The following is a 12,137-nucleotide window of genomic DNA, read 5'->3' on the forward strand; positions in this document are numbered from 1 at the left end:
GCCTTGCGCTAGATCAGTGGTTCTCAAACTGGAGGCGCATTCCCTTGGGGGGCGTGAGACCATCTGCGGTGGGCGCAAAGCTGACGTCAACGGAAAAAAATATTCGTGCTCGGCGAGATTTACCTCCATTTCATGGTTATTGCTCTGTCTATAATTCGAATTGAATTATCTCATCAACTGTCATAACCTTCCATGCCATCAAACTATCCGCTGGGATTGAAATTTTTCACTATCATAAGAGATGGCGTGTCTAAAAGGTTTGAGAACCACTGCGCTAGATGATATCTTTTAAATATCGGCTAAATATATCGGTGTGAAGGTGCTAGCTATCGGTTTTAGCCGGTATCGGATGAAAAATACGATATGTACCTGGCTCTAGTTCAAACAACCCAGGCGGCTGCACCCAGCAGATAAACTTTGGATGCCATAAGCAGCAATGGATGCGTGATATAATACTTTACAATATTTTACATTCGTTGCATGACGTTAAGTGACCGCCCCCTTCGGACAGTTCCAACTTACCTATTAATGGGTATGCAGTGTTTTCTTTCTTTGACACCACCCAAAGTTGGTATTGGTCCTTGTCTTCCTGCAACCACAAGTCATACAGATTAATAACGTTACAAGGATAGTTCTATATATGGAGGTATTTACAACTATGAGATATTCAGAGGTCAAGAGTTCGCAGGTGTGGTCTGCGGCCGCAACCCAGTTCACAGGCATGAATAATGTTAGAAATTTAGCAGCATATATTGAGCGTTTTCAAAACTATAACAGAGGTATCGTATATAAGGTGTATAAAGGGTAACCTAATTATAAGTATACGTTGAGGCCATAGACCTGTGATTTTCAACCGGGAGTCGGCGAATCATTTCCAGGGTTTCCATATAGATATAAATGTTACAATTAGCCTACTGCTACACAAAAGATATGACGGGGTTGCACGGTAATTGAGCTAAATTTGAACTAATACTTATTTGGGGGTCCGTTGGGGTTCGTGACGGTCCAAAAGGGGTTCGTGACGATCCAAAAGGGGTCCGCGAAGACAGAATGGTATAGACTAAATGAGGTCGGTAAAATGCACAATGTTTAGAACCAACGTCGTTGTCCCGAGTCCGGCATTTATCATTCAATACATGGTTGCAGAAGAGATGCGAGACTGTGAAGAAGTTTGGCACCAATTCTGCCCCACTAGCAAGGAGTGGCTATAATTTGAAATCTGGCCTAACCGATCCTACATATATATAAATTTATCTATATAGCCTACTTAGAATATAATAACAATATTGCTGCATTACCAACTTTGACAACATGAAAAGAGACCGACACACTCTGGTTTTCTCCAGACATAAATAGGAAACTTGAACATGTTCCTCCAACCCAACAATTTTGCTAAGCCGCAAGAATCTGAAAACAACCCCCAGTGCACAGCATGCTGTTGGACAAGGGAGGTACGGATATAGCCCTGTATGGTTTTGTAAGTCCTGTACCACCCATGCATAAGTAAAATTACTTAATTACTGATCAGTGATCACCTCTGTATGGGATTTCGAGGTTACATTCCGTCTGTACCCATCACCTTCACTTATATGGTCAAACACAGCATAACAGTACATCGATACAGAAATAAAAGGTTGACAACTTCAACCCACTGGCACACCGATGCATCATCTAAAATTCACGATACCTCAAATCCGAATTCTTCGACCGCGTTCCGCACCACGTCCTGCGCCGTGTCTTTGTGGGAAACTTTGAGCATCTTAATCTGCGCAAGACACAACCGCTTTGTGAAAATACTGCGTGAAACTGTACGAAATAATCATATTATTGAGCCGGCCGATAGATCATCAATTGCCGCCGAAGGTTAGCGGGATCTCGGTGTGTGGCGCGGCGGTACGAAATTATGATGGACGATTGAGAATCTACATATTCATAGGGGCGATGTTGGAATTTCGGCCGCGACAAATACTAGATCGATCGCCGCCAGATTATCAACGCCGACGCAAAGAATTGCAGGCTTAAGTTATGAGAAGGGTTGGGTAACATCGAGTTACCTGAGTGATTCGATTCAGAATCGAGCATTACGCTCCCAGTCAAGTAGAATATTCGAGCATCACACATGACTCCAGAAGCACATCAAAAATGTGGAAATTTCACATATGTACCTTTTATACAGACACAAAGAATACAGTGTCAGTTCTAAAACACATTAAAGATAGTAATAATGCCAGGGGCGGGGAACATACGGCCCGCGGCCTGCTAATAGTTTTGGGCCTTACATGATTACGTGACCTTGTCTTTGTTTTATGTGTGTTCTAGGTTTCTTAGTTCTTAGTTGGTCTGTTTGAACACATCAATGAATTTAACACAGATTTCAAGGGAAAATGCTTTTTTGCTCACGAAATCTTTCCAACATCGAAGGCATTCAGGTTAAAGCTAAAGCTGTTCGGGTCTGCATTTATTCGCGGACAAACATTTCCGACAATGAACATCAAAACCCATAGCTGTGTTCCAATTTAAGTGATGTTCACGTGTAGTCTCTGCGAAGAGTTTCTACGTCCGACATGCAGCCACAGTTAAAGGAACTTGTTGACATCTTTGATCGACCACAGATGTCTCATTGCGTTCAACATCTACTGAAGTAGGCCTACATCTTGTGGATGAATTCATCAAATACTGTGTTTGGTCTATATGCTTGAAACTTGAAGTTTACATTAAATTCGATTTATTGCTTGTATAAGTGGTTCAATACGCGATTAATGAAGCGTATCAGGAATCCGGCCCGCCAAGTACATAATTTTCATAATTTTCATATATTAGGCCCGACGACTGGAGAAGTTTACCGCTCCTGATATATGCGACCACGTCTCTCCAATGCAGGCTATACTTCATTGCACCTTGTGACAAAGCTACGAGTTGATCACGACATCGCAGCTATGCCATTTTCAGCAACGTACGTGGCTTTGTGATACATGTTTCGTATACTGCGATACGGCCTACTGAAGCTTCAAGGCTTCTACAGTAGAAAATAATATGGAGACTATAATTCTCGTTGATAAATCAACTTTTAGTCGCAAGGTGAGTATCATTTTAGTAAAAATAGACGGTGAGCAATCGCGTGACCCTTTGAACCACGCATTATGGTTGACAATGTGGTCTTACATGAGGTGACTAATGAAGCGTATGGTAAGAGGACGTCAAGTTAAATATCATGCTCATAAGCGATAAAAATAGTCAGCGTTGCTACTCAAATAGAGGCAGCGATTTCGACGAAATTTTCAAACTACTTCTGAAAGTTATACAACTCGGGGCCAATTACAGTTTTGATTTCGGTTTTACACGCAAATTACGTTTATTGATGGCAGCGTTCATTTTAGATTAGATGGCGTCTTTTGAAGTTGAAGCACTGCTCGATTCTATCGCACAAGTGGTTAAAGCAGTTACAGTCAACGTCTACTAACGTAGAAGTAGAAGAAAGGACGTTAATTTATTGCTCAATTGCAAGTGGAAGTAACTAACTTCACTGTGAAGCGTCGCTGACCAAACCGCCAGGTTGTCAATGCGTTCGAATTTGGCTGATAGTGTAACATGTACGGTATCATGTACCTCGAAAACTTGTCCCTAAAATCGATGATATAATTTGATGTGCAGCCGGTGTGGAACTGGTAAAATGCTTTTGCATTTTCCCGCGGCTCATAAGGCCACGGCCGCGGGCATGCTAAACCACAATGTTGTTCCCGTGCCAGATTCCTGCACGATCCACTGCCTACCTTAATCGAGTAGATTTACTTTTCAATACATACTCGAAGGCATTTATTTTTCACTAATCCTACAGTTTTGCGGGTAAGTGATCGCGTCATTTGTTGCTATGGTGAGTCGAGTCAACGAATACACTAAGCATGATAACATGGGTGGTCCGGCGCCACTGAAGTAAATCAATTGACACCGTACGTCATATGCAAGTTCACTTTCGTAAGATTACTTATCGTATACCAATTCCGCAGTGTTGCGAGTATTAGTTACATGAATTCGAGAAAACACTATATGGCAAGTATCTTCAATAACAGTCACTCGAGGTTCAAATCACGCCACTAATCCAAAATATCAACTTTGAATTGGGTTATAGAATTCTCTGCGGGTAAATATTTCGACCCTATATCCGATTTAGTGAAGACATTGATCATAATCAACTTGACATTTATATTCCTTCAAACAACAGACTGATTACATACACGGCATATTTACATACATTTGTATGTGAGAGATTGTGCCTGTAAAAAGAGTTGGACTCACACGAGTGTAAATCTGACCATGAAATAACGATATAATTCGACACTAATACTCCTTTACTACAACTACTGAACTATAGACCATCCAGACTTGCACAAATTATCAATCTAGTTCGTTAAAGGTTAACTAACTGATGGTTTTTGAGTCGTTATCGTTCGAGTTGCGGATGTTAAAAAGCGAATACTTCCAGTTCTAACAGTTGCTAGTTTTGAGCATTGAGAAGTCCCAGTTTTAGTTGTAGTTGCGAGTGTTAGAACATCACTAGTTCTAATGCTTAGTTCTAGTTGAAGAAATGTGTAGTTCTATTCTACTTCTAGTGGCTAGTTTTTAAACGTACATATTTCTAGTACTAGCTGTAGTTGGGAGTTATGATCAGTGAGTAGTTCCGGTTTTAGTTGTAGATGCTGGTTTGGAAAACTGAGTAGTTCTAGTTCTAGTAGCGAAATTTGAGAAGTATGTACTTGCAGTTCTACTTGCGAGTTTCGAAAAGCTCTAGTTCCGAATTTCGAAAAGGGAGTAGTTTTGGTTCTAGTTCAAGTTGCTAGATTTAAAAGTGCGTTATTCTAGTTCTAGTTGCGAGTTTTGAAAATTCAGTAGTTGTAGTTCCAATTTTGAAAAGTCAGTAGTTCTAGTTAAAGCTGCTAGTTTTGAAGAGCGAGTAATCCCAGTTCTAGTTGTAGTTCCACGCTTTGAAAATCTAGTAGTTTGTATAAATCTAATCCCATCGCACGCGTTTCGCTCTCAGCCGACAGCGCTCAGGCCACGAACTTCGCCTCGCCAGGAATTACGCATGGCTGAGCGTCACGGTTGCATTCAAGAATAGCACGCGTCTATGGGCATAACTCTCCCGGGTCACCGCAACAGACAAAAGCTCGCGACTCACGTGACTGATGTTGGACGCATCGCGGTTGATGATTTTGAGCGTCAGCACTTTCGGCGTTTCCTTCTGCTTTTCCTCCTGGATTTTTCTGTGGATGAGAGGAGGAAATGATGAAAATCAATCAATATCACTAAGAAAATATCAATGGTCGGAAGAACTGTTATACACTGTTCATTGAAACAGATACAAATACTATACTGTTTAGTCGAAATCGGATCTGTATAGGGCAAGGGTTATTACTAGGGCAAGTTTTTGTTGCACTAAAAATGCGAGAAAGTTGCATTTAATTTTGAAAAAAGTTGCAGTAGAAAGTTGCATTTATAATTTTTGTTCAATTAGTCGGGTATGGGATACCCGAAAGGTTCCGTTGTTCAACCTAGTTTCTACAGAGCTGTCAAATTTGTCACTTTGCCATTTCACGAACATTCTGGCGGGACCGCTTAAATTACATTTTTCCCGGTACCCAGCAGGGACATTAAACAATGCGGGAATTATTCCCCACAAAAGCCAACCAGCATAGCGATAACCCCCTCCTACTAAAACAAGTCAAGTAACGCACCCCAAAACCACTAGGTCTGCAAACTTGAACCAAAGCGCTCCAGAAAAACTCACACTTGGCGACTTAACAAAATCAAGAGTCTTAGAAAAGTGACCCAGTGAAAATGTTACTTTCGGTGGTCTCGCCTGGGACTTCGTGAAATGGGAAACTATCTCAAAACGACAGAATTAATATCGTGATCTATTAACATATTGTTCGGGCACGGTCGTGCTTGGCAGTGGTAGTTGAGCTTCTTGCTTGCAAACCCACATAGATGGTGGGATGCAGCTAACCCATCATATAGCTCTTTGTTATGCAAATCAAAGAGAATAGAACCATAATATAAATTATTTATCTTTACAGCCTGTTTTTAAGTCATTCCGTTACATTTTACGCAATATATGATAAAATTTGTAGTAAAAATTGAAAAGTTGCAAAAAGTTGCACTATAAAATCCCTTCACACATGCTTAAAACATCGTAGTACATACTTTATGAGTACCTACGAAGCTGTCGGAATCTGCAAAAAATGTTGCAAAAGTTGCCAAAACTTGCCCAAGTTATCGCCCTTTACGAACCTGGCGAACCCTTACTCTAATATGCAAGCCTTTGGGGAGCCCCAGATTTTTGCCCAGTAACATAAACAAAATTCTACCCCCAATATACACGCTCAATACATTGCTATAGGACACTGGTGCACAAATTGACCTGTTCGTCGACCAAGAACAAAACGATTAAGACATGATTTTGACATAAAACAAAAGAGGATATGGAATAACTACTTCAAATCAGTGTCAATTCTTCCCCCTGGGGCTCGTGTGCGCCGTTAAGAACCGCTGGTATCTCTTGGTCATGACGCGCGATTGTATATGTTGCTTATCAGGTAATTTCATGTGGACAACGGTAGTTTTGGGAGTCTGATGATTGATTTGAAAATGAGTAAAAAGCGGTAAGTGATCAGAATCCACATTTTTTAGAGTTACGTACAGAGGTAAAGCGTCCTAACTTTCGAATATCGCGTAAATGCAGCAAAGCGCAGACTTATTCTGGAAGTACAATGGTTTGTGTCACTTTCTCCCCACATTACGCATACCGAGATGCTGCAAGATGTTGTTCGAGACGAGTACAAAATCGCAGCACTGTTACGGGCATGAACTCCGACTGATGTTACCGATTATATGCCGTTTGCCTCTGCAATAGGCTTTGTAGAGATCGAGAAAACCATGTTAAGAATCTATATTTGACGACTACACTGATTCTCCCATGTACCTAAAAGGCGCCACCTTTTTCGTCATCTTATTAATTTTAATCGAAATCGCGCATGGGAACCTTAAATGCCATCTTCTCGGGGTTCGCCTGCACCAAAATGACACGAGAAATCGTTTGGGTTGGATCTGAAACTATTTATCTTGTGTTACTACTGGGCGAAATGATTCTAGTATACTCTAATCTTTTAATAGAGTATTAATTTTAATTCTTGAATAACATAAAGATTCACCCTGTCTGACACATGACCCATAAAATATATCAAATGGGCTGAGATGGCCCGATGCCAAAATGTGTTCTGGTCTACTATTACCGCGTGGGAGTTTGCATTGCACCAAAGATGAGCCTGGATTATGACTTCACAAAAAAACGCAAATTTTATTATATTGGCTGGGTCTTAATTCAAATGGGAAATAAGACTACCATGGAATCTCACAGAACAGATTTACGGAACAAATATTGGGCTCGGACTTGAAATCTACTAGCTAGATAGAGGATATTAATTCGAAGGTCAAATACGAAACAGGATTTCGTTTCGAAAATGCGTTACCCAGCTACCGGTAAATTATTCATCATATTCCACTGATAGTCGTGTTATAAACGTGCAATTGTCAAATCATAATATTTTCAACAGGCATATGTAATTTTCAATGACGTCTTGTAACTTGAAGCAATGATTTTATCATCAAAATGATTTGGTTTACTGGCCTATAATTATAGTCATATCATCCCTTTGCTGGAGTAGAGTTTTAATTCTACACAAGCCTTCCCTGTTTGATGTGTTAGGCTTGTGAATTGTTCGGTTCCCTGTGGGAACCTGGGTTTCTACTCCAAATCTACGCAAAGCATCCGTTAGCAAACCATTGCGTTTGAAGTTGACCTGGGAACTCGCAGACCCCTCTAGTAAGAACAGACCCAACAGTAGCGATTGAATTACGTGGCAGATTATGTCAACAGACCAAGGTCCAAACTGTTGGTAATTGAGTGCTCAACACACTTTTGATCGGCTGACAGGAAATTGATGAGTGTTTTGCGGTAACCTTACGCCTTGGCACAATGTGAGGGCCATTGTAAGCCAATATATCCGTAGCCAGGGGAGAATGTGGAATTCGTATTACACAACAGTGTACGGGTATAGCGACGGAACACAAAATGCCTTTGGACACTGTCTCATTCGTTAGTAAACAACAAAATTGGATCAATGCTCATTAGATTGCGACCGATATCGATACCTATGGAACCGATAACTAGCACCTTCGCCGATAACGACGATATATTCAGCCGATAGTCAAGAGATGTACCATCTAGCTCAGTGGTTCTCAACCTTTTGTCTTCGCGGACCCCTTTTGGACTGTCACGGGTCCCCGCGGACTCCCAAAGATTTATTTCAAATTTAGCTCTATGCAACCGTCATCTGTCCTGTGCAAATATCAGCTGTAGGTTAGTTATAAACGGCACCAAAATGACCATTCTTAGAAATAACGTCATGCTGGCCTACTATTTATGTAGAAATTGGGAAGACTTTTATTATTTCAAAGCAAATTCTCTAGCTAAATTTTTTGAAATACGCGGTCGTCTATTTGATATGAACGAGTGACGCAATCCCATTTCCACAAAGAGAGGTGTTGGCGAATGTAATAATAACGCGCAACGACTCCGACGACACTTTTGAGCATGATCGCAACATATATGACATCAAAATTGAGAAACGAATTTTTAGTGAACATATAACGTCCGCCATAGTCATTGCTATCTAGCAGCTCATCTTATTGCTATTCTGTAAGTGGTTATGCATATCACAGGAGAAAATGGATTTTTGCAAACAAATTTTAATCCAAAACCCCAACAAAAAATCTCTGAACAATAATATGTTTGTATAGGCTATTGGCAATTTGGAGATTGAAATTAGTTTGCACAGTATAGAATATTTCATCTCAGACGGTTATGCTGTCTACGTGATTCATGAAATTTTAGCAGTTATGAAGCGAAACTATCTCGTGATTTCTTCAATTAAAAAACTACAAATTCACTCCGATGGTTCGTATTTGTCATCAAATAGGACTATACTGTAATTAGATTATACATGTGTATTGCAAGTTGCAATGACAGTCCCTGGTGTTACATCATCAGAAAGGTAAGTGACGTACCATATGTTGTCCATGCACTACGGTGCCTAAAGACATGTGGCGAGAATACAGAGTTCGCGTCGAGACACCAGGTTGAGCAAGTGCAAGTTAAGATATCATGCCAGCAATTTCAATTTTAAGCAGCGGAGACTCGCAGATGCGCCACCATGGAAATTTATTTATTCAACTTGCGTGGAATGGGGATAGTCGGAGTTCCATTACGGTGGTATTCTGAAGGAAATATCTGCGGCCATAATCGTTTCCCCGATTTTATCATCAAATTGAGATCACATAATACATAGAGTACAGCAGTGGCGGCTCGTCCTATAGGGCAACTGGGGCATTGCCCCACCTAAAATTCTGTTCAATAACAATTCTTTACCATTTATAGACGCACACCTATCTATATAAACCGAAATCACAGCGAAAATCGTATACTTCTTGTCCTTTCGCTTGTAAATGCCCATATATAGCGAAGTCTATGCGAAAATCAAATTCTCTTCTGTGTTTTCGCTTTGCGAATGCTTAGCCGGGGCTTGCCCCGGTAGCGCTCATAACAAGCTTTCACTGTCGATTCTCTCAAAACCGCGCATAATAAAGAAACGGTGATTTACTCTCTCCTATTCATAAAATTACCGAGCAACCGGGGCACGATAGCTCTGTGCCCGTAAGGTGTGATGTAACAATCGTATCTATAGCTGAACTCTGTTACCGTCATATGCGTTTAGTCGACCTTTGTTGGTATAGGTCGATTTTAATGGGGTTTCACACCATGAAAACTCTTGAAACTTGTTATGTCATGTCGTGATGGTGGTATTTAACACTGCCCCAAGTTTCAGGGTTTCTACTTGAAGTTTAGGGTAGTAATTCCGTTTCCGAAGTTGAGTGTGTGCTGATCCGTCATGTATCGCAAACAGATTTTACTCAAAAGCCGGTATTGGTATCCATTGGTTTTGACGGTGTTCAATACTGATATCGGTTATGACATTTGACACGGTAAGTCTTAATGTTAGTATCGAACGCTGTACCAAGTTTTAAGTTTGTCACTGAACTGTGTTAGTGGTAATTTCGTTTCCTAATTCGAGTGAGAGCTGACTCGTCATTTATCGCTAACAGATTATACGCAAAGCCGGTATTGGTCTCTATTGATTTTAACGATGCTCCTTACCTAGATCCGTCATAAGCTTTTGCACGGTATGTCTTGATTTTAGTATCGAACGCTGTGCCAAGTCTCAAGGTTGACACTCAATGATTAGGGCAGTAATTTCGTTATCAAGGTCGAGTATGGTAAAGATGTGCTCCGATCTGACACTTTAGCCTACAACACATTGCGGATTTCACGCAAAAGCCGGTGTATCTGCGGTAACGTTAAGTGAGATGATGATATCATTCTCAGTTTGCATTCAAATATTTACTTTGATCGTATATTCTCCAATGTCAATTTCACCGTGAAATTGTGGCCTTCAAGCCATTTGCGTACAACCCCTCGTCACTTGATCAGCCTATTCCTCAGTAAATTTTACGCAAAATTCGGTGTTGGTCTGTTCGCATTAATTTTGACAGTGTACCATACCGAAAAGGGCCATGAGGCCACTTCTAGATAATGTCATGTAACAGTGTACCAAGTTTAAGGCTTTCATCCACGTATTTATTCGGTAATATATTTTTCAAAGGCGATTTCGCAGCAGACCTATAAGACAGTAATAAAAACGTATGTGTCGTGTTACAGTCTCCAGTTTCAAGGCCAAAATCTCTTATGCTGTACCGAGACCAAATTTCCGAGGCTGCTATTCTTAGTCCTTTACAATGATGTTTTGGATTCAATAGGACAGGCCCAATCTATGAGATAACAATGGCGTATCTGTCCGAATTCGTTGACCTTTCCAATTAGGCTTACGCTATCTCTCGAGTTACAGTCATTTCCATTTCTGCAGATAATTAGTCAGGTCTAATGCGAACATGAACCGTGTTGAATCTTTGTTCCGTACGCCGTTTACGCAGTTACCACACTTCAAGTCACAGCTCACCAGCGGACCTCTCGTGGCACATACGTTAAAATCACTGTTGCCGGGAAATTCATGTTACCGTACCATCATTAAGTTACTTGTTTACGTTGGAAAACGCCATTGTGACGTCATCTTGATAAAAATTCGCTTGCAGCCCTTGCCCCACCACCCGATATTGTCACGAGCCGCCACTGGAGTACAGTCCCCCTTTGAGTAAGAAGATGACTAAATGTATAGCTAACTGTTGAAATCATGTATAGAGATATCCTGGGAAATCTATATAGCGTGTACTCCTTCAGCGTAGTAAAATTTACAAAGAAAAATGTAGTTTATAGGTAATCAAAGATACATCAGAGGTGAAAATTTAACAGCGAAGTGCCCTCACAAATGCAAAGAGTGATGCAATCGTTGGAATTTGTGCACAATGCCCGGGATTTGAATGGACTGTGAGAGAGAGATCTTTGACACAGTATATTCCTTCACCCTACTAGGAGAACTCATCATATAACACATAGAGCCAACTCACTTCACCAAAACATTGTGCCACATCTCCTTGGATTCCGGATTACTGTAAAACAAATAAACATAGAGTCGAAAATAGTTCCATGACAATACGAACCTTCTTTTGTCGCTCACCTGAATGTGGCTACAAAGTTGGTGGTCGGCCAGCCGATAACAAACGAGTCGTCTTTCAACTTTGGCAGTTCGCAAACGTCGTCCAAGCACGCGGCCGTCCACAACTCGCAAATACGTATCCGATATTTCAGTTTGTAATTACTGCCGGATCTGAAACACAATGTATGACATGGTATGCATGAAAGCCTTAAACATGTCAATGGCAAAGCTGCACAATTAGAAAATTGTCAATTTTTGCAAATCGGATTACAATGGGAATTATAGCTGTACAGTTCTTTGCAAAATAGATAAGAATTACAACTACTGCATTCGCAAAAACGTGGAAATGGCATTAAATTTCAACAAAAAAAGTTCAATTCATATTATCAAGCCATTGCATTTCGCAGCATCAGCATT

General features: G+C 40.7%; 1 protein-coding gene across 4 annotated transcripts in view; it reads right to left on the reverse strand.

Moving 5' to 3' along the window:
* The window catches only part of LOC145452811 (uncharacterized), a 116,212-nt gene that overhangs the window by 15,949 nt on the left and 88,126 nt on the right, over nucleotides 1-12,137 (reverse strand). For all 4 annotated transcript variants that reach the window (XM_080330951.1, XM_080330950.1, XM_080330952.1 and 1 more), the window contains 5 exons: nucleotides 11,742-11,891; nucleotides 11,632-11,673; nucleotides 5,174-5,258; nucleotides 1,688-1,765; nucleotides 523-589 (listed from right to left, as the gene is read on the reverse strand). In XM_080330951.1, the coding sequence (XP_080187077.1) occupies nucleotides 523-589; nucleotides 1,688-1,765; nucleotides 5,174-5,258; nucleotides 11,632-11,673; nucleotides 11,742-11,891 (422 nt within the window). The remainder of the gene's footprint in view (nucleotides 1-522; nucleotides 590-1,687; nucleotides 1,766-5,173; nucleotides 5,259-11,631; nucleotides 11,674-11,741; nucleotides 11,892-12,137) is intronic.

This window comes from Botryllus schlosseri, chromosome 12 (genome assembly GCF_051294905.1).
Source record: "Botryllus schlosseri isolate E-star chromosome 12, Bs_hap1, whole genome shotgun sequence".
Lineage (NCBI taxonomy): Eukaryota > Metazoa > Chordata > Ascidiacea > Stolidobranchia > Styelidae > Botryllus > Botryllus schlosseri.